This window comes from Schistocerca serialis, chromosome 5 (genome assembly GCF_023864345.2).
Source record: "Schistocerca serialis cubense isolate TAMUIC-IGC-003099 chromosome 5, iqSchSeri2.2, whole genome shotgun sequence".
Lineage (NCBI taxonomy): Eukaryota > Metazoa > Arthropoda > Insecta > Orthoptera > Acrididae > Schistocerca > Schistocerca serialis.
In genome coordinates this window covers 122,109,601-122,136,222 of record NC_064642.1, presented here as the reverse complement: position 1 = coordinate 122,136,222, position 26,622 = coordinate 122,109,601, and the positions used below count along the sequence as shown (strand labels likewise).

Below are 26,622 nucleotides of genomic sequence, written 5' to 3'. Positions count from 1 at the left end.
GATGTATTTTCTTCTTTATAATGTTTACGTAAAGACTTTATATGCGCCATATTGGATTCGTGGTTTATGGTCGTTTTCACCATATTTGTGACGTCATGGGTCAAAGCAGATGGGTGGGATCGGATGCTTCCGTATTTCCGATTGCAATGGTGGTGGTGGTGGTGGTGGTGGGGCGGTGGTGGTTGTTTGGGGGGGGGGGGGGTGCAGTCGATGTGCAACCAGCCATGCTTAACAAGGCTCTGTGTTCACCAACATCACAGGCAACTCTCTGAGCACGTGGCACTCATGGACCCTATCCACTTGGCTTCCTGAAACATCAATCACAAAGTTATTTTAATCTATATATGGAATAGGTATGCTCTTAAAAATTTAAATTAAAATCTACACTTAATGTCATCACCTTCAGCTTGAAAGTCAAGAAGTGTAATAATGTATTAAGTTGTTTCATAAATAATTGAAAATCACAAAATGAAGCCTCTATATTGTTATTATTATTGACTTTTCACGAAAATCTACTTCTGCAGGACAAACTTCAACTGAAAAATCTGTGTCCATCAATGAATTTACATTTGTATCCCTGCCTAATGTAAGTGGCGACTACTCTTTTCTCTGTATTTGACAAACAGTAACTGAATGTTAGGTTATATCCATCCATATTCAACATTCCTACATAGGTCATCAAATGATGTTCAGGAACACACATTGCAAATACACGATTTTAAAGCTGCAAGTCATCCAAAGAATTCAGAAATTTAGTGGTATGTTTTAATCCTCTAGCACTCTTGATACAAGAGGTTTACTTCTTTTGATAAAGATACCCTGAGAGCTGAGTGTACATGTTACGCCACACCCTTACAAATTCTGCTATCAAACCAGCCAATATCCCTTTCCCACTCCTGTTAATATGTAAGGTATGCCTTGTAAACCCTGGCTGTTAATAGCACAAACAGAAACCCAACTTATGTGTGACCCAGTACTTGACAGAAGCATTTGGTTTACCTCCATGTTGGCCCAACTCGAGGAGGAGGAGTTTAGAATTTAATGATCCATAGACAATGAGGTCATTAGAGACTTAGCACAATCTCCGATTAGGGAAGGTTGGTGAAGGAAAGCAGCCATGCCCTTTGGAAGGAAACATCCTGGCATTTGCCTTAAGCAACTTAAGAAAATAATGGAAAGCCTAAATCAGGATGGCCACACGCAAGTTTGAACTGTCTTTCTCCCCAATACAAGTCCAGCATGCTAATCACTGCGCTACCCCAATCTTGACCCAACTCAAGGAGCTGGTCAGGTTGAGCCTGCCACAACGTCTCAAAACATATACGGACCTAAATACAGGGTGTTTCAAAAATGACCAGTATATTTGACACGGCAATAAAAACTAAATGAGCAGCGATAGAAATACACCAATTGTTGCAATATGCTTGGGACAACAGTACATTTTCAGGCAGACAACCTTTCGAAATTACAGTAGTTACAACTGTCAACAACAGATGGGGCTGCGGTCTGGGAAACTCTATAGTACGATATTTTCCACATATCCACCATGCGTAGCAATAATATGGCGTAGTCTCTGAATGAAATTACCCGAAACCTTTGGCAACGTGTCTGGCGGAATGGCTTCACATGCAGATGAGATGTACTGCTTAAGCTGTTCAATTGTTTCTGGATTCTGGCGGTACACCTGGTCTTTCAAGTGTACCCACAGAAAGAAGTCACAGGGGTTCATGTCTGGCGAATAGGGAGGCCACTCCACGCCGCCTCCTGTATGTTTCGGATAGCCCTAAGCAATCACACGATCATCGAAATATTCATTCAGGAAATTAAAGACGTCGGCCGCGCGATGTGGCCGGGCACCATCTTGCATAAACCACGAGGTGTTCGCAGTGTTGTCTAAGGCAGTTTGTACCGCCACAAATTCACGAAGAATGTCCAGATAGCGTGATGCAGTAATCGTTTCGGATCTGAAAAATGGGCCAATGATTCCTTTGGAAGAAATGGCGGCCCAGACCAGTACTTTTTGAGGATGCAGGGACGATGGGACTGCAACATGGGGCTTTTCGGTTCCCCATATGCGCCAGTTCTGTTTACTGACGAAGCCGTCCAGGTAGAAATACGCTTCATCAGTAAACCAAATGCTGCCCACATGCATATCGCCGTCATCAATCCTGTGCACTATATCGTTAGCGAATGTCTCTCGCGCAGCAATGGTAGCGGCGCTGAGGGGTTGCCGCGCTTGAATTTTGTATGGATAGAGGTGTAAACTCTGGCGCATTAGACGATACGTGGACATTGGCGTCATTTGGACCGCAGCTGCAACACGGCGAACGGAAACCCGAGGCCGCTGTTGGATCACCTGCTGCACTAGCTGCGCGTTGCCCTCTGTGGTTGCCGTACGCGGTCGCCGTACCTTTCCAGCACGTTCATCCGTCACGTTCCCAGTCCGTTGAAATTTTTCAAACAGATCCTTTATTGTATCGCTTTTCGGTCCTTTGGTTACATTAACCCTCCGTTGAAAACTTCGTCTTGTTGCAACAACACTGTGTTCTAGGCGGTGGAATTCCAACACCAGAAAAATCCTCTGTTCTAAGGAATAAACCATGTTGTCTACAGCACACTTGCATGTTGTGAACAGCACACGCTTACAGCAGAAAGACGACGTACGGAATGGCGCACCCACAGACTGCGTTGTCTTCTACATCTTTCACATCACTTGCAGCGCCATCTGTTGTTGAAAATTGTAACTACTGTAATTTCGAAAGTTTGTCCGCCTGAAAATGTACTGTTGTCCCAAGCATATTGCAACAAACGGTGTATTTCTATCGCTACTCGTTTAGTTTTTATTGCCGTTTCAAATATACCGGTCATTTTTGAAACACCCTGTATTTATACGGCTGATTGCGGATGTTATATGTAGCAAGTCACTCTTGATACAGAAGCCACTGTCCCTTGTTATCCGCGCGTAAATGTGTTGAGACCGAGTGAATGCTGCAGTTTCTTTAAAATAAAGTCATATTAAATGTCCTTGAAGATTAACGGGATCACACCGAAATATATTCAAATGTCGCTTTATCTGATCGTGCACGTATGCATGCTGCTACGAAACTTGGTATTCGAATTCACTCACCAATAAAGGGGAGTATAAGACGGGTGCGTGGCAGCTAGTTTACTTATAGGTTATCTAGGTGAACACAGCTACTTTCACAATATTTGTGGGATGTCTGCTATTATGACCGGTACTTACTTAAATGTACACCTGTCAATTGAATAATGTCCTCTCAGCTTTCTCGAGTGTCTTACAAAAACCAACATGGAGAATATTGTTAACATTTTGTTTAATCGAGTTGTTAATCATTAATAAAGGAAAAACCACATTACAGTTCGAGGTTATGTCTAACCGGTCGCTAATTATACAGTTTTTCTCTGCTAATCTACTAAAGAAACTGAAGTTCACACTCACGAGAATCTCTTAACTGTCTGTTGAGTAACACATACCGAGGAAACGAAAACAATTCCAAAACAGATCTCGTAAACATCGACATTTTCAATTCATTCACTCAATCCACAATACCAAACACAGCTCACAACCTTTCGCGCATCACCATAGATCCAAACAAAGCCGTAAGACAGATAACACCAGCCAAAGATCAAAGTCGTTCGACAGTTCAAATAACTTCTAGCTACTGGCGCCAAAACGCTCTCAGCTGCCATCAAACCACTGGTATCGTCATGTACCGTTTCAGTGCGCTACGGATAGGTATAGAATATTAAATTGAAAATCGTCAGACGGCTTGACGACGTTGAATGCTGAGTCAGAGAGTTCGCTTAGCGCGCTGTTGTCTAGCGCAAAAGGTCTTGTTCAGAGCGCGGTCAGGGTTCAGCAATCCAATTGATGAAAGGCTCTCTTTGCGAGTGCGTCAGCTGCCGTGTATTAAAAATAAGTACCGTAAAGCTGGGCTACTTTGCCCCTTGGGGGGTAACTTTGCTCCAACTGTGAAAAAAGATTCAATCCTGCCAAGCACCTATTCTAATAAAAGTTTCAGAACGATTTTGATTCTTTCCAACAATTGTCAGTTTCTACTAGATCGAATGTTTGAGTTATTCTGCCATTCGCTATTTTGCATATTTTCTGTTAACCATATCTCTACTTTTTAGGTAATTTTCGTCAAGAAAAAGTGGTATTTTGCTACCAGGAAACAGAAGGCCAATGACATTATTTTATTTGTAGAAATTAGTTATTGTCAAAAGCGTACCCTAAAAATTGTAGTCAGCACATTATTTGTCACTATACGATCGAAAGCAGCCATGAAGTGAATTTTCTGGGAGAAGTGGGGCAACTTTGCACCGCTGCCTGGTACTAGTAAGCAACTTAAGAAGATAAAAATACAGACAGTGCTTGGATTATTGTATTGATGAAGACCAATTAGAAGAACAAATACTCGATGAAAGTCTGGACAAAGATTGGGAAACATACAGAAGAAATCAACTGGAAGTGATAGCAGCATCTATAAAGGACGAAGAGAGCCTATCAAAAACACAGGAGAAACAAAGCAACTAGCAAGTAGACTGATGTGTTTGTGACTAGACGGTGAGAAAATAAACATTACCCAGCAGAGGAGGCCATCAGTGAACCACTGCTACACTTGTGCAGCATTTTGTTAAGCCATAAGGCATACGAGGTGCGGCTAGAAAAAAACCGGACTGATGCTGGAAAAAACATTTATTTACAATTATTTACAATTTCATGTTATCTCCTTCAATGTACTCTCCTCCTCGGTCTCTACACCGCTCCATACGAATTTTCCACTGTTCATAGCAATGCTGCAGATCATTTTCGGTAAGTCCATACATTAGTTCCGTCGCTTTTTCTTTTACTGCTTCAACAGTCTCAAATCTAGTTCCTTTCAAAGCTGATTTGACTTTAGGGAAAAGAAAAAAGTCACAGGGGGGCCAAATCAGGTGAGTAGGGTGGATGATCTAAGATGGGAATGTTGTGTTTTGCCAAAAACGTCTTCACTGACAACGCACTGTGAGCTGGTGCATTGTCTTGGTGAAGGATCCATGACTTTTTTCTCCACAAATCGTTCCGTTTTCTCCGTACTCGCTCACGTAGGGTAGCCAGGACGCTAATGTAGTAATGCTGATTCACTGTTTGTCCCTCTGGTACCCAATCAATATGCACAATCCCTTTGATGTCAAAAAAAACAATCGTCATTGCCTTGAATTTCGATTTTGACATTAGCGCTTTTTTTGTCGTGGAGAACCAGGAGTTTTCCAATGCATCGATTGGCGTTTAGTTTCGGGATCGTAAGTAAAAAACCACGATTCATCGCAAGTAATAACATTTTTTAAGAAGGTGGGATCACTTTCAATGTTTTCCAGGATGTCAGAACAAATCATTTTTCGGCGTTCCTTCTGTTCAATTGTGAGACACTTTGGAACCGTTTTGAACACACTTTGTTCATGTTGAAACTTTCATGAAGAATCTGCCTAACACTTTCCTTGTCAACTCCTGTTAACTCAGACACTGCTCTGATTGTTAAACGGCGATCTTGTCGAACAAGTTTACCGATTTTTTCAATGTTTGCATCAGATTTTGCTGACAATGGTCTGCCAGTGCGAGTGTCATCACTGGTGTCTTCACGGCCATCTTTAAATCGTTTAAACCACTCAAACACTTGTGTTCGCGATAAACAATCATCGCCGTACACTTGTTGTAACATTACAAACGTTTCACTTGCAGATTTTCCTAGTTTGAAACAAAATTTGATGTTAACACGCTGTTCTTTCTGTACACTCAACATTTTCCGACGCACAGACAAAACGTCAACTACTTAAAACAGACGCCACGGGCAGACTGAGTGCAGGAGGCAGATGAAACTCGAGCAGTAGGCGAAGAGAGAGTCACGTGACAGGCCACGTGACTTTCAGCCTTATTGCATTCGTTTTATTGTTTCACCAGTACTAGTCCGGTTTTTTTCTAGCCACACCTCGTATAGAGGTATACATAAAGTCCGAATGGTGTTAAGATGTCAGTCTTTTGTATATCATCAGGATGCATCTGAATGTGTAGAAATACATGCTAGCAGTCATTGACATTGAAGATTGTTGGCATGTGAGCACATGAGGAATCCTGGAGATTCAGGACAGGGTAGTTGTCATGGGTTGTTCTAGAGTTAAGAACTCTCCAGTTGCCACGAAGTCTTGTTGTACTACCATCTTTCTTGGCAATATATTTAATTTATGATGCCAAGGGGCTGACAGATGGGTGGAAAATACCTGCTTGTATGACTCTGTGAATGGCATTTTTAGCTGTTGGTAAATCGGCTGGACACAGGTGACGAGGTTTGTATCTGATGGGAGGACCATCTGTAGTCACAGTCCTGCCCATTGCAACATCACATACTGCACAGACACAAGGCTGAATGTGGGCAGTTGCTGGGGCCAGTGCACTGTTTACTAACACTGCAGGTAGCAGCGTACTGGCCTTGAAGTGTGTGATGTTGTTGATTGATGGCCCCAGTCGTTGCGGTGAGTGCTGTACCGAGACTGGTGTGTAGACAGGTGATGAGGAACAGGGGGGCACCTTGTCGGCAGTGGCTGGTTCGAAGTGATTGTTGACATCTAGCATTGGCGTGTGGCACAGTGGAATGCCTATGAAGTCTGTGCCATGGTTGCGAGGGGGTGTGGAGCATGGGGTGGCATCCTGTTTGTCATAGCTGGCCATTTTGAAGGAAGCTCACATTTTTGTGTGCATGCTGTTGTATCTTTGGCTCCCAAGATGTTTATGCGGTGGTAGAGGTCAGAATTTTCGATACAAAGTAATCATGCTTCTGTGAAAGAGTCAATGTATTGCTGTTGAGTGGAGAGAATGCTTTCAATCATAGTGATGCACCGGTGGGCTGTTTCTGTCATAGACTTATGAGTAGAAATGGGTCTGGTAGAACGAGGTGTAGTGAGAATAGTCTTAGAGAATCGTCCTTGAACCTGAGCCCCACTAATGTGGAACATTAATGCTGTGTGCCCTACATCAGGCAAAAGTTTATGGTTATATAGGAAGCCCATGTCGATAATAGGTTCACACATGTCCATGCTCTAAAATGTCCAGGTGCATTGTAAATCCAGTGTAAGCTGAACAGTGCACGAAGGGTGTCATGGATGGCGATTCCTGAATCATCTCCTGTGTGTAGACTAATAATCAATGATGGCTTGAAATGGCCATGCCGTCAAAGGGCAGGGAACTGACAGAGCCCATATTCATAAGAAAGAATTGTTTTGTAGTTAGTTATTGAATGAAGAGGCACCTGTCCATAGGTGCCATATATGTGAAGTGAGTCTGTGCAACATGCGAGGGTGATAGGTGACTATATTGTGATGAGTGGGCTGAAGCTCAAACTTCAGTTCACTGAAGACATTTGGGAACTCACACGGTTTTCTACATTTTGGAGCTGTGTGCCTGAAGGTTGTATGAAAGTAGCAGAACTATCGTGATGAGGTCATGTTGCTGGAAGTGTCCTTGTCGCATGGCATGGATGGCATGTTCTTGCTACAGCTTGTTGGAGCTGGATAGTGTGGTATGACGTCGCACTCAGGATGCATCAAGCTGGTATGCCTAGCAGTGGTGGCTTTGAAGATGATAACACCCATGTGCTGCCTGGGGTGTCATCATCCTGGCTGTTTATTAATTGACAGTAAAGGATGATGGAGAACATACGGTCAGTTAATATGAGTCATTTGTCAAGAGATTCAGACTCATGCATAATCATCGTTAGTTGTAGTTCCGTTGGTAGTTTAACACACACAGTGTCCATAGTACCATGTCCAGCATGAGGGCATTGTCAACGTTTGTGTGGAGATGCCACCAGACGTGTAATGGATTGTTATTGTGTAGCTGTTACTCATACAAAGCCTCCTGCACTTGTTGTTGAGGGGTTCTTGAGAGGCATTGTAGGAGTCTAAGTTTCACTGTGTTGCATTTGTTCATTTTAGGTGGTAACAATATGACATCACTGTTGACATCTGCTTGACTTCTAGATTGCAGAGTAAACTGATGTATCTAGCCTTGTCATTGAGGACTCCTGCATGCCCTCGGGAAAAATTACAGCTGTAGTTTCCACTTGCTTTCAGCCGTTCGCAGTACCAGCAGAGCAAGGCCGTTTTGGTTAGTGTTACAAGGCCAGATCAGTCAGTCATCCAGACTGTTGCCCCTGCAACTACTGAAAAGGCTGCTGCCCCTCTTCAGGAACCACAAGTTTGTCTGGCCTCTCAACAGATACCCCTCCATTGTGGTTGCACCTATGGTACGGCTATCTGTATCGTTGAGGCACGCAAGCATCCCGACCAATGGCAACGTCCATGGTTCATGGGGGGATATATGGTAATTGAAGAAAATTTCACAAGCCAAGATTACTAAAAAAGCATTTTATAGATGAACGATTTCAACAGAGCTATGCTTTCATAATTGGATTTCTAAGCTCCACTACTGTTGTAATGTACTGCAATGACTACCTGGCAGAATGCTTCTGCCAACTGCCTGACTCATCCACCTGCAAGCTCTCCTGTAATGATCCCATTCCAGAACTCCAACATAACCTGAAATCCATACTGAAATCCTTAGAACCTTCCCAGAAGCTCTCCCCAAAGTCCTTCTCCTCCTCACCCCAAAATATTCAACACACCTATCTTCTACATGCTCCCCAAAATCCACAAATCCAAAAATCTTGGACACCCCGTTGTAGCTGCCTTTTGAGTTCCCATTGGAAGAATTTCCACTCTTGTTGACCAGCACCTACAAATGACTGCCCAAAAGCCAGTATCCCACATCAAAGATACTAACTAAATGTTTCCAATTAGTACAGAATTTATATTTGCTTCTAAGTCAACAATCCTGAAACAATACCAATTTCTCCCTATAACGAAAGTATTAACTAGGAATGGTCAAAGTAAATTATGAAATTAATTACATATGCAAAACTAAGTCAAAATTAGACGTGGTGCTATATTCCTTAAGACTGAGGGCCAACCTTTCTCTTTTATGGAAATGCAGATAATACTCATGCATGTTAATGGTAATTGGGCAAATATGAAAATAAAATGAATTTAAAGAGAGGTTCTAAAGAGATCTCAACTTGCTTTGTCACACGGTGTTGGAGAGAGAAGTAATTACACAACACATCCGAGGCACAGGCCGAGGCTTTTTCTGCTCAACTGTGCTGCACAAAAGAGAGGACCTGACTAAATACGTGATCCATGTGAAAAGCCATTGCTATCATGGCACTAGTGATGGGAAGACCATCTATCATGCTCTAGTTCTCAGTCTCTAAGTAGAAACAAAGCAACTCATCCTGATGGAAAGCCGTGTCTGACTTGATTGGAACTGCCCAAAGATAATGCTTAGCTTAGTTCAAAGACGATACTCAGATTGATGCTGGTGTTGACCTCATCAGCGCCAAATAGACCCCCCCCCCCCCCCCCACGCAGTACGGAGTACTCTTGAGAGGCCGGGGGGGGGGGGTGACTATGGCGTCGGCAGGGTGGTCTGCGGGAGTCGGACCACGGTCAGCTCGACAGCGTCGTCGGGGAGCTGTGTGGGTAGATGTCATGAACCTGGAAGTCGTTGAAGCGAGCCGGGCATCGTACTTGGCATGCTGGTCGTGCGGCGACATGTAGGCTGGCAGTTTCCGGGTGTAACGGAGCGACGACGACGATGTCTCCAGTGGGCATGGCAAACACACGAAGCATGTCCAGGTCGATGTCAGGCGAGAGGGGAACACATTTAACCAGCTGGCAGGGAATGGCGGATGTTGTGTCATGAGCACTAGATGAAGGGAAACACACAACAAACAGTGTATAATCGGGTAATATTATTGAGATGTCGTGGATTATGTCCGGAGGGACAGGCACAAATACCTCGAGCGAGGGCACGTTCAAGATGGGGGGAGTGAGAAACCTTGACAGGGCGAGGCAGGCGACGGGGGAGAGGTCGAAGGGACCGGCGAAGGGTCTGGCGGCGAGGGCGTGATCGTAGGTAAGCTCGACGTGGGGAGGAGGTGGTCACTCGATGGAGTGCGTGAGACTGGAGTAGGGGGTGAGGTCGGAGGAGAGCTCGACAATTGGAGCTGGAAGTCACTCGATTGAGTGTGTAAGTCCGACGTGGAGGGACAGACGGAGCGGTGTGAGCCACGACAGTGAGTGGTGTGGTTGTGGCCTGAAGGGGGGTAGAAGAAGGCTCGACATGAGCAGGCTTAAGTCTGTTGAGAGAGACTGTGACAGATGAATCTTTCATCTGGATGTCATAGGTGTTGGCTGAGCGCCAGATAACTCAGTACAGGCCGGTATATGGAGGTTGGAGGGAGCATGGACAGTGTCATCTCAGAGCATGACATACTATTGTCCAGAGATTTCGGGACTTGAACCTTAGGGTGGGAATGGCTGGCGGGCTGAGGGATGTGGAGGTTGATGAAGTGGCGTCTGATGCGGTCCATGAGGGAAGGTAAGTCAAACTGAGGGAGAGAAGCGGAAGGGCTCACGAGTTCGCCAGGGAGAACAATGTTCTGGCCATACGAACTCAGCTATTGTGACTTTGAGGTCTTCTTTATAGATCGCACGAATGCCAAGTAGCACAAGGGGAAGGGCCTCCGTCCATAGAGAGTCCTGGCATCGAAGAGCTGCCTTGAAAGTGCGGTGCCAGCGCGCAACTAGCCCGTTACTTTGCAGGTGATATGCTGTGGTATGGATGGGCCGGATGCTGCAAATGTTATAAATCTCATTGAACAGGGCCAACTTAAATTGTCTGCCCTGGTCAGTCATGATGATAGCTGGACATCCGAAATGCAATACCCATGACTCAATGAAAGCTCGAGCAACAGTTACTGTCGTAATATTGGGGAGGGGGCAGCCTCGACCCAGCAAGTTGTTCGGTTGATAGACGAGAGGACATAACAAAAGCAGTTAGAAAGCGGGGGGGGGGGGGGGGTGAGAGGGCTGACAATGTCAATATGAATATGCTGGAAAACGCCCAGGAGGGATCGAAAAGGCGCCGAGGGGAGGGGGGGGGTGAAGTGTGCTTGTGGACTTTGCAGCGTTGGCACGCAATGGAGGAGCGTGCCCATTGCTGGCAGTCCTTGTTGACATTTCTCCACACAGAGAGCTCTGCTATGAGGCGGGCAGACGCACGAACACTAGTGTGGGCTAAATTATGCAATGCGTTGAAGACAGCTGGACAGAGCGTGGTTGGAATGAGGGGGCATAGCGTGCCCGTACTGTCGTCGCACCAGATCTCACCAGAAGTGCCAGGGAAGGTGGTGCGGACAAAGTGTACTGAAGAGGTAGAGTCTGAAATCAGGTTTTGCGAGTCCTCGTTGGCGGGTTGGAGGTCAGGCAGTTCAGAGAGGTCTAACAGCGAATGGACGGCGTCGACTCGTGAAAGGAAATCAGCAACTATATTGTCAACACCCTTTATGTGTCTGACATCGGTGGTGAACTGGGACATGAAGTCCATGTATCTGAAGTGGCGAGGAGGCGGGTCAGCTGGCGGTTTTGTAATGGCCGCAGGCAGGGGTTTGTGGTCCGTTAAAACATAGAAAGGGCATCCCTCAACGTCAGTCTTAAAATGCTTGATTGCTTCGTAGATCACGAGCAACTCCCTGTCAAACACGGAATATTTCCGTTGTGCATTGGTGAGCTTGCGCAAGAAGAACTGCAGAGGCGTAGTTTGGCCGTCGATTGTCTGGCTAAGGACAGCGCCGATGGCAGTATTGCTTGCATCTGTGGTGCTGAAAAGCTGCGCATTTGGATGAGGATGCGTGATGGTGCAGGCCTTGGCAAGAAGATTTTTGAGGGCAGTGAAAGAGCCAGTCATAGCAGGGGTCCATGGAATGGGCCGAGATCCAGAAGTGTTGGTGCCTGCCAAGGCGTCCTTCAGTGGAGCCTGAATCTCCGCAGCCTGAGGTAGATGTCAGCAATAATAATTAACCGTCTCCAGAAAGCGCCGGAGCTCTTTGAATGACGAAGGTCTGGGTAGGTTTAGTATTGTTTGTACATCTCAGGGGGCGGTGAAATGCCGTCAGCAGAGACCCGAAAACCAAGAAAAGTGACAGCGGGTTGATGTAGCTGCAATTTGTCCTGGTTGGTCTCGATGCCTGCTGCCTCAAGAGTGTTCATAACAGTTTGCACATGTCGAACGTTGTCCTCGATGGAGGAGCTGAACACAAGAATGTCATCCAGATATGCAAAGCAGAATTTTAGGTCGAATAGCACTTCGTTGATGAAGCGTTGCCAGGTCTGGGTTGCGTTTTTCAGATCGAAGGGCATGATTCGAAACTGAAATAACCCAATCGGGGTGGTGATTGCTGTCTTCTCTATGTCTTCAGGTGCCATGGGGATCTGGTGGTAGGCCCGTTTGCAATCAATGACAGAGAACGTGGTCGCACCTGCGAGGGAACTGATAAAGTCGGCAATGTTGGATGTGCGGTAGGTGTCCATAATTGTTCATGTGTTTAGACAACGGTAGTCTCCGCACATGCGCCAGGACCTGTCTTTCTTGGGTGTCATATGTATGGGCGTGAACCAGCTACTGGCAGAGGGTTCAATGACGCCGGAGCTTAGTAGTTCAGAAATCTGATTTTTAAGGTCGGAGAGGCGCTCGGGACAAAGTCAACGTGGTTTACTGGAGATCAGGGGACCTAGCGTGAAGCAAAGCTTGTGAACCGTGGCATTGGTGACAACAGAAATGTTGCCGGCAGTGCAGGAGGTGGTTTGTTTACAATGTGTGGTGGGCGGGGCAGGCGAGGCACGGTCGTGGTGTTCGGAGCCACTCAGTGGATCCGACGGGAGCCGAGCCGGCAAAGTGTCCCAGGAGTCAACGTGACAAGATGGCCGCCGGCCCAAAGCAGTGGCACCAAGGTTAGGTGAGCTCGGTAGAGCTCGTGAGCTGTTAGTCAGTCCATTGTCCAAGGGCGTGGCCTGTGGCAGCACGGTCATGGGCGAAGTGCTTGGGGTGAGTGCAGTGTTTATGTTGTCAGTGACAGTCGCACGGCGGCACACAGGAGCCGAAGTTGCATAGTCTGAGGTGCTGTCCGCGAGGGGCGGGGTAGGAGCCATCAGTTTGGGAACACGTGACGCTCGTCGCACAAGCGCACTTGTGTCCAGCCAAGTGTCAAACGCTGCCGTGTTAGGGGTGTGTGGCCCTGTAGAACTGTCAGTACGCGTTATGGCAGACTTGATAGCACAGTTGCGAGGGGTAGCGGGAGGTAAGCACACGGAGGCTCGATTGCTGGGACTGCAAGCAGATTTGGCGCACTTACTGACCTTGCTTTGTCCTTGCTGTAGTGTCTGTAATTCCTTTGCTGCATTGGAGAGTTGGAGATGAGTTTCGTGGAGCCAGAGGGAGAGCTCAGAGTTTTCCTTGCGTAGGCGAGCGACGTTTTCAAGCTCGACAAGGCACTTGTGGATTGTTTCTTGTAACGTCGTCGACAGAGACGAGCATGTACGGATGAGATGAGCCCAGACCAATGTGTCACGGGGGGCTTTGCTCGACGGAGCACAGGGGAAGTGTGTCTTGGATGGGTGATGAAACACGGTGTTTTGCACTAGGTCTGGTGAAAGTTTGTGGTATCACAAAAAGTCAATGCCTAGTATAGGTTCATCAATTTCGCACACTAAAATAGTCCACTCGAGTTTGCAGTTTGCGGAGAATGAGAAACGTGGGAAGTTGAAGCCGAGCATTTTAGTTTAGTTGAATTCATGGCTTGCAGTGAAGTATGATGAGGGCGGATGTTCAACGACACTAAGGACATAGGCAGCAGCGAAACATCGGCGCCTGTGTCCACTTGGAAAAAGTATCCCGACGAAATGTCTTCAATATAAAGTCGTCCACAATTATCCGGTCGTTCCCAGACAGAATGGAGCACTGGGGGGTGCCTGTCATGTTGTGCGCAGGAGGTGGCACCCAGACCTACCTGCAATTGACGTTTTGGAAGTAGCAGGGTGGTCTGCAGTTCTGTGCTGCCTCACGAAACCGTGTGTGGAAGTAACAGTATGGGTAGTGTGGTTGCATTTCCTGTGGAAAGTTCATTGCCAGGGGTGGTGGCCGAGGTTCGGTGGCCGCAGCAGGTTTGGTTGCAGAAGGCGGCGTGACCGTGGGTGGAGCTGGTGATGTACCAGCTGCTTGTTTACTGTTTCCCGTAGCAAGCAGAGCAGTCGGTACAGTGCGGCACTGGCCGCGGCCGGCCGCAGGACGATGAGCCTGAACCTGAGACTTGCCAGGTAGGCAGTGGCTGGCGAAATAGAGCAGTGATGCATCATGTAGCTTGTCAGCAATCGTCATTCGTTGCTCGACAGGTTCGGGAGACCTCTGAGCCAGAGCAAAGCGGATGTGAAGAGATAGTTTATCTGACCAGATGGTGAGGAGAGCTGTGTCAGAGAGTAGATCGTCGCTGACCAGGGCACGTAGCCGTCTCCAGAGCTGGGAAGGTTTGTTGTTGCCTAGTTGCTCGACGTGGAGCACTTGCTGACCTGCACGCAAGCCGACGTAGAACTGTCGTTTTGGCTAGAGTGTACCGGGTAGATGAATCCAGGGCATCGACCAGGTCAGCAATCACGTCCTCCTGGTCGTGCAGGTGGGTGATGAGGCACAGAAACCTGGTTGACTCGTCGAGTTTGTAGTTGTCAAACACTTCGTCCACAATTTTGAACCAGGTTGTTGCTCTGTCGGGATTAAACGGCGGCAGTGTCGGTAAGCATTGTACAATGTTCGGAAGAACATGTTGAGTTGAATTCATCGGGGCACTGCCTGAAACGAGCTGTTGTTGCTGTAGTATTCCAGGAGAGTGTGTCTCCAGGGGATTTGGCGACGATGACTGGTCGGGTGGCAGTGTGAAGGTGACGCGTTGTGGTTGAGCGCGATCCATTGCGAGGCAGAAGGCCGACGCGGGTGAGACACCGTAATGTGTCGATTGTGGTTGCGGAAGCTCTACACACTGCGGGTGTGTTCGGATTGATGTGTTGCGGTAGACCGATGCGGATGAGACACAGAGATGTGCCGAGAATGGTAGCGGAAGCTCGACTGGAGCCGGCACGGGGGCGACAGGTGAGAAAAAGTTCAAAGTTTGAGAACTCGTGTCAGTCTGCGGAAAGCTCGATGGATGATCAGAGCTGGAGCCACCTGTGTTGCAGGGAGGCTGTGGAGGTGCGGGCTGTCCAGAAGCATAGTGTGGGAAATGATGTCGAACGTGGGATGGAATGTGTGAATGTTCACTGTTCATAGTCACTCCACTCAAAACAGTGTGCGGATAAGGTGAATGTCGTGGCACAAAACACTGAGGCGTAGCAGTGGAATGGAGATGGAGGTCAGGCACAGATAACAAGTTATTGTTCCTGTTGCAGGCCGAGGTATCAAAGCAGGAAGGCATGTGCTGATGCTGAACCGAGGCAGGCGTGGGCGTGGTCAGATGCTGAGGAGGTTGACCTGGGAACGAAGCAGTTCCGGCCACGTGGCAGGAATTTGCGTGGTACTGCATGGATTGCGGTGTGGCAAATCATTTTCCTGACCGTGGTAGGTTGTCCAACGAAGCATTTGCAGAAATCGGCATTGGTCCCGCACTGCACGGAGATCCGTAAGAGGTAACTGCACCGTCTATGAGGGAGGGCACATGTGGTGGGAACAAAGGCGTCTGATAGCCGGAGTCATTTGCTCTCCTAACCTCACTTATTGTTGCAGGTTCGAAAACGTCTGGCGAAATCAGCGTAATCATCAAGTGAGAGGCATTGTGTTGCAGTCCTGGTGGGTGTACATCGCCCGCAACACGATGCATGTCGATCACAAAATCCGGTGTTAGGCATTGGGCCGAAGTCATTGTTCGAATGCTGTGTCGATGTAATACACGCGAAAATAACCAACGCGGAGGCCGCGGGCACAGTAAAATGGCGAAAACAGAAGACGTTACAACTCGGGATCACCAGTAATGTGTATGTTCGGGTTGGTTACACCAAACAACACCAATTTAACAGTAGTTCGTTTATTCACCTAAACACATCAAAGGCTCACAAAGAACTGATGTGGTGGAACTGCCCAAAAATAATGCTTAGCTTAGTTCAAAGATGATACTCAGATCAATGCTGGTGCTGACCTCATCAGCGCCACGAGATATTTAAGCAGTCATTATTCTCACACCACATACACTAATTAAATGGGAAGATATCCTAATATGTGATACAATGACAAATACCTTCTGCTATGCACTTTCCAGTGGTTTGTTGACTTAGATGTGAACAATAACATTACTTCCTTCCCTATACTCACATTTGAGCATAAAGACTTTTCGTCTCTCAGAGTTCAACACTCCAGTTTACGAGGTTGAAGTGGCAGCTGGCAATGCATGCCTAGAACTTAAGTTAGTTATATAGGAATGTGTGCTTATCAAATTATGGGTTGCTTAGTGACAGCATCATAGTTTATAAGAGTATTGAACCATTGAACAATCTCTTTTATCACATGTGTCTTTGTTATTGAGTACTTAAACTGTCATTTTATGCACCTGCTTTGGTATTTGAAAATCATCAATTTATTATTGTGCAAATCTCATCTCTACTGAGTAGTACTCTATATTTTCTTGCACTCACAATGTTCTGCACTCCAAATCATTGTATGCAATAGTGATAACTTCTCGTAATTGCCTCCACCATAATTATTCAATATTACCTCAGTATATGCAATGAAAAGAGACTGAGACAAAATAATCCTTGATGCAAGCTCACAGCTAATGTAAAAGAATTAGAATGAGTTCCATTTTAACATTTACTTAAGTCTTTTCTTATGAACCGATTATCATGTCACAAGATTCTTGTGTCCTGAAGTACTGCCAAAAATCTACTCTGCAGACTGCTGTGAAGTGCATGGCAGATAGTATTTCCCATTGGAACATATACCATACTAAAGTTTCTTACAGTTCAGTATGCATTGAAGAGTTCTTAACTGGGTCTGTACGCACCATAATTAGCAAATTTTATCTTCACCATCCTTGCATGAGCGATATGTAGGGGAATGTAGTACACTCCTACATACTTGAAACTTTGGAAGCGGGCTTCCATAAAATAATTGGCATGCCCAATCCAGGTTTTCCAGTATTTCTGTCATGCTCTCTCTTGAATCAAACAAACCTGTGATGATTTGAGCTGCCCTTTTCTGCATATGCTCGTTTCGCTCTGTTAGCCTTATTCGACACTGGCCCCCAACACTTAAGCGGTATTCTAGGAAGGGTCACACAGAGTTTAATAACTATGCTCTTTTGCAGACAGTTCACATTTTCAAAGCACCCTACGACTGAACTGATTTCTGCCACCTGCTTTACCTATTTCCATAAACTGTTACACACAGTTATTTGTATGAGTTGACTGATTCCAACTGTGACTGGTACTGTAGTCATGGAATATTATTATTCTGTGTTTTGTGATGTGCACAGTTTTACATTTCCCTACATTTAAAGCTAGTGATCAGCCTTTGCACCACTTTGAAAGCTTACCAAGATCTATGTGGATAGTTTGCAATTATTTTCAGATACTACCTCATTCCACTTACTTTCAAAAACTTTACAGTTACTATTATCTGTCAATTAATTTACAATGTGAACAGCAGGTTGTCAATACACTTTCCTAGGGCATGGCTGAAATTTCTTCTACTTTTGCTGATGACTCTACAAGAAAGATAATATACTGTGTCCTTCCTAGCAAGACATCCTCAACCCAGTCATTAATTTCATTTGATACCCAATATTATGTTGGTGTAATACAGTGCCAAATACTGAATAAATACTGCATCCCAGTTGCTTTAGTGCATGGTATTTTGATATGTTATGGTGACACTATACTATACTATACTATAGGATAGGTTTTTTAAAGTATTTTTGGCACACTTTGATGACTGCATTCCAACAAAGAAATTCAAAGTAGGCCTAACTGATCAAGTCCTGAAAAATAAAGTTCCAAAAAGACAAAATACATGGTATACAGAACAGCTGACCACTCTGAACAACCAAGTTATGTTGTTGCACAATGTTTATTGTAGATTGAAGGCTAATCAAGCTAAACTAGCCTATGTTACATGTAGGAATGAATATAAAAAAGCGATCATAGAGGCCAAAAAAGCACACAATCTCAAAAGTACTGAGAAATCCACAAACAAGTGCAAAGCTGCTTGGAAGCTAATAAATAGTGTCACAAAAGATGAAAGAAATGTTGCAATTAATATCTCTCCCCAAAAATTCAATGATTTTTTTTTAAAAATCAGTTGAAGAAGAAGGAAGTAGTATTGCTAAACTCGAAATCAGCTCATCACAGTTATTGTGGTCTTCAGTCCAGAGACTGGTTTGATGCAGCTCTCCATGCTACTCTGTCCTGCGCAAGCTTCTTCATCTCCCAGTACCTACTGCAATCTACATCCTTCTGAATCTGCTTAGTGTATTCATCTCTTGGTCTCCCTCTACGATTTTTACCCTCCACGCTGCCCTCCAATACTAAATTGGTGATCCCTTGATGCCTCAGAACGTGTCCTACCATCCGATCCCTTCTTCTAGTCAAGGTGTGCCACAAATTTCTCTTCTCCATAATTCTATTCAATACCTCCTCATTAGTTATGTGATCTACCCATCTAATCTTCAGCATTCTTCTGTAGCACAACATTTTGAAAGCTTCTATTCCCTTCTTGTCCAAACTATTTAGCGTCCACGTTTCACTTCCATACATGGCCACACTCCATACAAATACTTTCAGAGACAACTTCCTGACACTTAAATCTGTAGTCAATGTTAACAAATTTCTCTTCTTCAGGAAAGCTTTCCTTGCCATTGCCAGTCTACATTTTATATCCTCTCTACTTCGACCACCATCAGTTATTTTGCTCCCCAAATAGCAAAACTCATTTACTGCTGTAAGCGTCTCATTTCCTAATCTAATACCCTCAGAATCACCTGATTTAATTCGACTACATTCCATTATCCTCGTTTTGCTTTTGTTGATGTTCATCTTATATCCTCCTTTCAAGACACTGTCCATTCCGTTCAGCTGCTCTTCCAGTCTCTGACAGAATTACAATATCAACGACGAACCTCAGAGTTTTTATTTCTTCTCCATGGATTTTAATTCCTACTCCGAATTTTTCTTTTGTTTCCTTTAGTGCTTGCTCAATAAACAGATTGAACAACATCAGGGAGAGGCTACAACCCTGTATCACTCCCTTCCCAACCACTGCTTCCCTTTCATGCCCCTCAACTCTTAGAACTGCCATTTGGTTCCTGAACAAATTGTAAATAGCCTTTCGCTCCCTGTATTTTAGCCCTGCCACCTTCAGAATTTGAAAGAGAATATTCCAGTCAACATTGTCAAAAGCTTTCTCTAAGTCTACAAATGCTAGAAACATAGGTTTGCCTTTCCTTAATCTATTTTCTAAGATAAGTCGTAGGGTCAGTATTTGCCTCACATGTTCCAACATTTCTACGGAATCCAAACTGATCTTCCCCAAGGTCGGCTTTAACGGTTTTTCCATTCATCTGTAAATAATTAGTCTTAGTATTTTGCAGACATAGCTTATTAAACTGGTAGTTTGGTAATTTGCATATCTGTCAACACCTGCTTTCATTGATATTGGAATTATTCTATTCTTCTTTAAGTCTGAGGGTCTGCCTCATACATCTTGCTCACCAGATGGTAGAGTTTTGTCAGGGCTGGCTCTCCCAAGGCTATCGGTTGTTCTAATGGAATGTTGTCTACTCCCGGGGCCTTGTTTTGGCTTAGGTCTTTCAGTGCCCTGTCAAACTCTTCACGCAGTATCATATCTCCCATTTCATCTTCATCTACATCCTCTTCCATTTCCATAATATTGTCCTCAAGTGCATCACCCTTGCACAGGCCCTCTATATACTCCTTCCACCTGTCTACTTTCTCTTCTTTGCTTAGAAGCGGGCAAAAGGGAATACAAACGCCTCAAAAATGAGATCAACAGGAAGTGCAAAATGGCTAAGTTGGGATGGCTAGAGGACAAATGTAAGGATGTAGAGGCATATCTCACTAGGGGTAAGATAGATACTGCCTGCAGGAATATTAAAGAATCATTTCGAGAAAAGAGAACCACTTGTATGAATATCAAGAGCCCAGATGGAAACCCAGTTCTCATCACAGTTACTGTCAAAAAATAGTTGTAGATCAACAACAAATACAAGTATCTTCAGTTTCTCTGAGGTCTCACCAGATTTTGTATTAAGAATAGTGTAACAGTTAAAATCATCAGACAGTGTAGATATATATGACTTATCCTGTAACATACTGAAGAAAGTCATAGGCAGTACAGTGTACCTCTTAACACATTGTATAAACAAATGTCTTGCTGAAGGATATATTCCTGATGAGCTTAAACTGTCTTGGGTAGTTCTAGTTTATAAAAAAAGGGGATAAAGACTCTGCCTCAAGTTATGGGCCAATTACCATAGTCCCATCTTTTGCTAAAGTTCTGGAATGCACAATTTGCAATTATCTGATTACTTTGCTAATATAGGAATTATTAGTGGATCTCAATATGGTTTTAGGAAAAACTTGTCAACAATTGATGTGATCGATGCTATTGTAAAATACATCCATCAAGTATTTGAGGATAAAGAGTTTGCTCAAGTCACTTTTTGTGACCTAAGCAAAGCCTTTGACTGTGTAGAATATACACTACTACTTGAAAAATTGGACTTCTATGGAGTTAGAGGTAATAGCTTTAAACTATTAAGATCATTTTTACAGAACCGTAAGCAAGCTGTCTGTGTTGGCAAAGAATTGTCCAGTGTAGAACTAGTTAAGGTAGGTGTCCCACAGGGATCTGTACTGGGCCCTTTCCTGTTCCTAATAATGATTAACGACCTGCCATCATGTATTAAAACAGAAACTGCACTATGTGCAAATGGTACAACTTTTCTGAACAGCAGTAATGACCTCAATAGCCTTAAAGCTTGTGTTGCACAGACAATTGCTCAAGCATCATACTGGTTTAAAGCAAATGGATTTTTGCTTTTAGTAAAAATAAAACTCAGCAGGTAGTATTTAGTCTAAAAGACAAGCTACCATCTGATGATCCTAGTTATGTTAAGTTTTTAGGGGTATATTTGGATCACAAATTATCTTGGGGTCAACAAGTCAAGTATCTTAGTGGTAAGTTGCCTACGGTAATCTATCTGTTAAGGCGACTAATGGATTTTGTACCTAAAAATTATGTTAGAATATCCTCTCTCTCATTCTGCCAAAGCATAATAACCTGTGGTATCACTTTATGGGGAAACTCCACTTGTGTGTGTGACATCCTTCTACTGCAGAAGAAAGCTATTAGGGTAATTACAGGCTCATCATATAAGGCACACTGTAAACCTTTGTTTTCTGAGCAAAAAATTATGACAGTAGTAAACCTATAATAAACTTCCACTAGCTATGCAAGATTTACCAGAGCAACCATTCAAACAAGCACTGTATGACTGGTTAGTTGCCCACCCATTCTACAACATAAAGGATTTTATCAATTGTAAAAATTATACTGTAATAACAAACCAACTACTCTTTTGCCGAAGGAATTATATAGTAATATAAGTATGACTTTGTAGGATTTCATTAATCGTAATATAACCATGTAATAACAAACCCATTGTTCTTTTGCAACATGAATTATATTGTATCATATGTGTGACCTTGTCAACTGTAATATTATACTGTAATAACAAATCTATTGCTCTTTTGCAACAGGAATTATATTGTGTTATAAGTATGACTTTGTAGGATTTCATCAATTGTAATATTACACTGTAATCACAAACCTATTGTTCCATTGCAACATGCATTATATTGTTTTATATGTATGACTTTGTCTATTGCCTTAATGGCCTGATGACAATAAAATTATTCTATTCTAGAATCAATGTGTTCAGGCCATTCTGTTTGAGATAACTTGAAATGTCTGAGTTCAGAATATATTCTAAGATTCTAGAACAGATGAAAGTCAATGATAATGATTGATAGTTTTGTGGATCTATTTATTTGTTTTATTATCCATCTTTAGGCATTAAAATGCCTTTGATGTCGTCATTTGTGTACATATACAGTTTACATGCTGCACAAGTTATTTGCATTATATTTACATGTGTAAGTTTAATCTAAGTGAAACTATATTAGTACTGATACTTAAGATCATCTTTAGTGCACATTATAAACTCTTCTATCGTATAAAAAGCTTTTTCTCTAAGCCATTTCTTTGTGACACTTTTAAACTCATTCAGTGACACATTATGTGCCTCTATTGGCAACATGTTAAATAGTTTTACTCCCATGTAACTGTAACTATCTTGAGTTTTCTTTTCTGCTAATCTTCTTGTAATACTGTTATGACCTGTGCTCTCTTCCAACCACTGGGAACAGCAGTTTTTTCAAGGGATATACAGTATACTCAGCTTAAATTATGTATAAATCTGACTGGAATGACATTGGGCTGTGGAACCTTATTTGATTTTCAGCAGTTCCTCAATGGCACTGACACTAATGTCTACATAATTCTTCGTTGCAGAGTAAAAGATAACTGACTAATCAAGGGAATTATATAGTACCGGTATATGATGTAGTGGTTAGGGGAAGTATACAGTAGTCATATTTTTGTCATCCACATCTATGTGCACACTCCACAAGCCACCACGCAGTTTATGGGAGAGGGTCATTTCCTTTCCTGTTCCCCTTGCAAATAGAATGAGGGAAAAATAACTGTCTTTATGCCTCCAAATAAGCCCTAATTGCTCATGTCATATCTTTATGTTCCTTATGAGAAATTATGAGCGTGGAGGAGAAATGTTCATCACTCAGCTTCAAATGCTGGTTCTATAAAATTTTCTCAATAATGTTCCTCAAAAACAACGTTGCCTTCCCTCCAGGGTTTCCCATTTGTTCCCGAAGCATATCCATAGTACTTGCATTTTGTTTGAACAAGCCAGTATCAAATATAGCAGCCCACCTCTGAATTACTTCCATGTCTTCCTTTAAGTCAAATTTGGTGCTGCAGATCCGAAACACTCAAACCGTACTCAAGAATAGGTTGCAATAGTGTCCTGTATGTAGTCTCCTTTGCAGATAAACCAAACTTTCCCAAAATTCTCCCAATAAACCGAAGTCGACCATTTGCCTTCCCTACCACAATCCCCACATGTTCATTCAAGTTCGTATCACTTTGCAACATTACACCCAGATATTTAAATGACACGATGGTGCCAAGCAGGACACTACTAATGCTGTGCTCATACCGTCATCAACAGTCTGCAGTGGAGGATCATGTGAGGTGCTTTTTCGAAATCTAGAAGCATGGGATCTGCCTGTTGCCCTTCATCCACAGTTTGCAGTATATCATGTGAGAAGAAGGCAACTTAAGTTTCACATGAGCAGAGTTTTCTAAAACTATGCTGATTCATGGACATAAGGTTTTTGGCATCAGGGATACTTAAGATAAAATATGCTGAAGCAAACCAATACTAAGCATTTTGGTCAGTAATTTTGCCAGCCCATTCTTTTGCCCTTCATCATCATTATCGTCGTCATCATAAGTTGTGCTCACTGCTGAGCATCGTGACCCTGTGAGCCAAGCGTCTCCATCTCGGGCGGTTGCCAGCTTCTCTTAGTGTCTGCTGAAGAGGCAGACCAGAGATCTTCTTGATTTGATCTATCCATCTATTTGCTGCTCTTCCTCTTAGTCTCATTCCCTCAATCTTTCCTTGCAAGATTTTCTCCATCTCTTCTCACAATATGCCAAAGAACTGGAGAATTTTTTTTGGTGACTCAAGAAGAAAGGCATCTGGAGATATCAAGTTGTTCCATAATGGACATATTTGTTATTATTTCGCTCCATTTTATGTGTAGCATCCTACACCAGCACCAAAGATCAAACGCATCAATGCGCTGTTTGTCTGTGGCCTTGAGTGTCCAACTTTTGCAATTATTTAAACTGACAAACTCTGGGAGGTTGCATGGGACACCAAAACAAAAATTTTTCTCTAATATCTAATCTGGTAGAGGCATAGTTGCTCTTGGCACTCGCAATTGCATCAATTGAGCATAACATGGGGGCGAATCAGATGAATATTAATAATGTCTTTCATGAGCAATAGTTAATCCATTTCACTTACAGTGTGTGCACAATCTGTAATCGGATGTTTATCCATGCAGAGCACAGTTTTCGCAGTGGTACCTGGGACAGTGTCAAACGCAACCTACATTTCCATCCTCTGTGCTGTTTACATATGAAGCAACATTGTGGCATGATGGGGTCTTCAACATTCACAATTTGCATGTTTTGAGTGAGATAAATCCACATGCCACATTTATTTGTGCTCATCAGTTGTGGTTCTATGGGAATGTGGTGGCAAATGTTATTGGTGACTATTTAATTGGGCCACATCCCCTACTTAGGCCATTATGACAGGCATCATTACAATTTCCTCACCACAGTTGCTGGATGATGTGCCACTCACTACAAGACAGGGCAAATGGTTCCAGCATGATGGGGCACTGGCACATTTCAGTCGTCCTGTGCACTGACTCTTGAAAAGAAATTCCAGAAAAGTGGTGACAGCTATGGTCTTGTACCATTGCCTACTCCATTCCCTGATTTGACTGCTCTGGACTTGTTTTGTGTGATGAGAGGTGTGCAACCTGATTCAAAAATCCTTGTTGAATCAGAAGAGGATCTGGTTGCCAAAACAGTAGCAGTAGCAGTATGAATTAAGGAGACTCATGCACTCTTTGAATGTGTTAGATAGAACATGACCCACTGGAGTAACCTCTGTTTAAAAGTCAGTAGAGTCATCTTTTGAACCTCTACTGCAATTGAAGTAACTATGTTATGTTAATGCTTTTGTCCAAACTTGTTTGTGTTACTTTTTGTCCTCACAGACAAAACACACTAGAAAAAGTATTTTCATTGATCCATGTACCCTCCCAGAATATGTTAGTTTAATTTTCTTCTACAGAAAACTTCCTCTAACAGTTTAAAAAATTCTCACAGGAAGATATGATATTAGAGAAAAATATGCATTTCAGTGACCCATCCAATCTCTCAGAGTTTGTTGGTTTCAATAATTTTCATCCTGTATACTGGAGCCACTTGCACTTTTTTCGTCACTTGGGAATTTGCGCTGGGCGAGAGATTGGCAATAAATGCAAGCTAAGTAAGAGGCCAATGCCATAGAGAACACTTTGTAAAACCAAACTGGTATGCCATCCAGACCTGATGACTTATTTGTTTTCAACTCTTTCGGTTATTTCTCTCTGTCAGGAATGCTTATTACTATGTCATCCATAAAGGACTCTGTGCGATGGTCAACAACTGCTGCATGAACAATTTATTAAACACAAAATTTAAAACTTCGGCTTTTGTTTTGCTATCTTCTACTGCTATACCAGACTGGTCACTGAATGACTGGATGGAAGCTGTAGACTTGCTTACTGATTTTACATGGGACCAGAATTTTCTCGGGGTATTGGCCAGGTCTTTTGTTAAGGCATGACACTGGTAGTTGCTGTATGCTTTAAGCATAGATCTTTTCACAGGTGCATGAATCTCTACTAATCTGTGCCTGTCTTCATCCGAACTTTATCTTTTGAACCAGAAGTGCAACATCCTTTGCTTCCTCAGCATTTTCCAAATTTCATTGTTAAACTGCAGTGGGTCTTTTCCATCCTTAATCCACTAACTAGGCACATAATTCTCTAGAGCATGATTTACAATCTATTTAAACGTTGTCCACAATTCCTCCTCATCAATCGTACCAGAACTAAAGGATGTCAATTCATTGGCTGAGTGAGATGCTAACAACTACTTATCTGCTCTTTCCAGCACAAACAGTCTCCTAGCCTTCTTGATGATTTATTAACTTTTGTATCCATAGCTGGTATGATGACATCATGAACACTAATCTCCATCTCTATACTGATGCCATTGATAAGGTTTGGCCTGGTTGTAGCTACAAGGTCTATGATCTGTCCATTGCATGTAAGCTGCCAAACTAGCTGCTCAAGACTATTTATCAAAAATGTGTTCAAAAGTACTTCGCAAGAGTGTGTGTCTGTACCCCCTGCAGTGAATTCATAGATTCCCCAGTCCATACTTTGAGGTTAAAGTTGTTTCCAACTAGTATTGCTAGATCTGGGCATTTACGCACTACTAACCATAGACTTTCTTTGAATGGCTCTAGAACTGTCACAGTGGATCAGGTCACTGGTAAAAACATCCAATACTTAACTTGGTTTCACCTAGACCTCTTATATGCAACCATATGACTTCTCTGTCAGACACAATTTCAATAGAGACAATATTTTTGTCAGTTGCAGCAAACACTCCCCCTCCTATGGATCATAATATGTCTTTTTGACATATATTCCGTGTCTCGCTAAGCATCTCGGAGGTTTCTATGTTGGGTTTCAGCTAGCTCTCGGCTCCAAGAACAATTTCAACATGTGGACTTTCCTGGAGGGCAGTAAATTCAGAATGTTTGTTATGAATAATTTGACAATTTACCAATAAAATTATATCAGTCAAAAGGTGTCTTTACATTGAACATGGTCTTATTTCAC

General features: G+C 43.4%; 1 protein-coding gene across 2 annotated transcripts in view; it reads right to left on the bottom strand.

Annotated features, from left to right (window-relative positions):
• The window catches only part of LOC126481307 (pentatricopeptide repeat-containing protein 2, mitochondrial-like), a 75,449-nt gene extending 71,834 nt beyond the window's left edge, over positions 1-3,615 (bottom strand). The window contains exon 1 of one of the 2 annotated variants that reach the window (XM_050104962.1): positions 3,461-3,615. In XM_050104962.1, the coding sequence (XP_049960919.1) occupies positions 3,461-3,542 (82 nt within the window). In that variant the 5' untranslated portion in view covers positions 3,543-3,615. The remainder of the gene's footprint in view (positions 1-3,460) is intronic. The other variant, XM_050104963.1, reaches the window with a different exon arrangement.
• Positions 3,616-26,622: the final 23,007 nt, after the last annotated feature.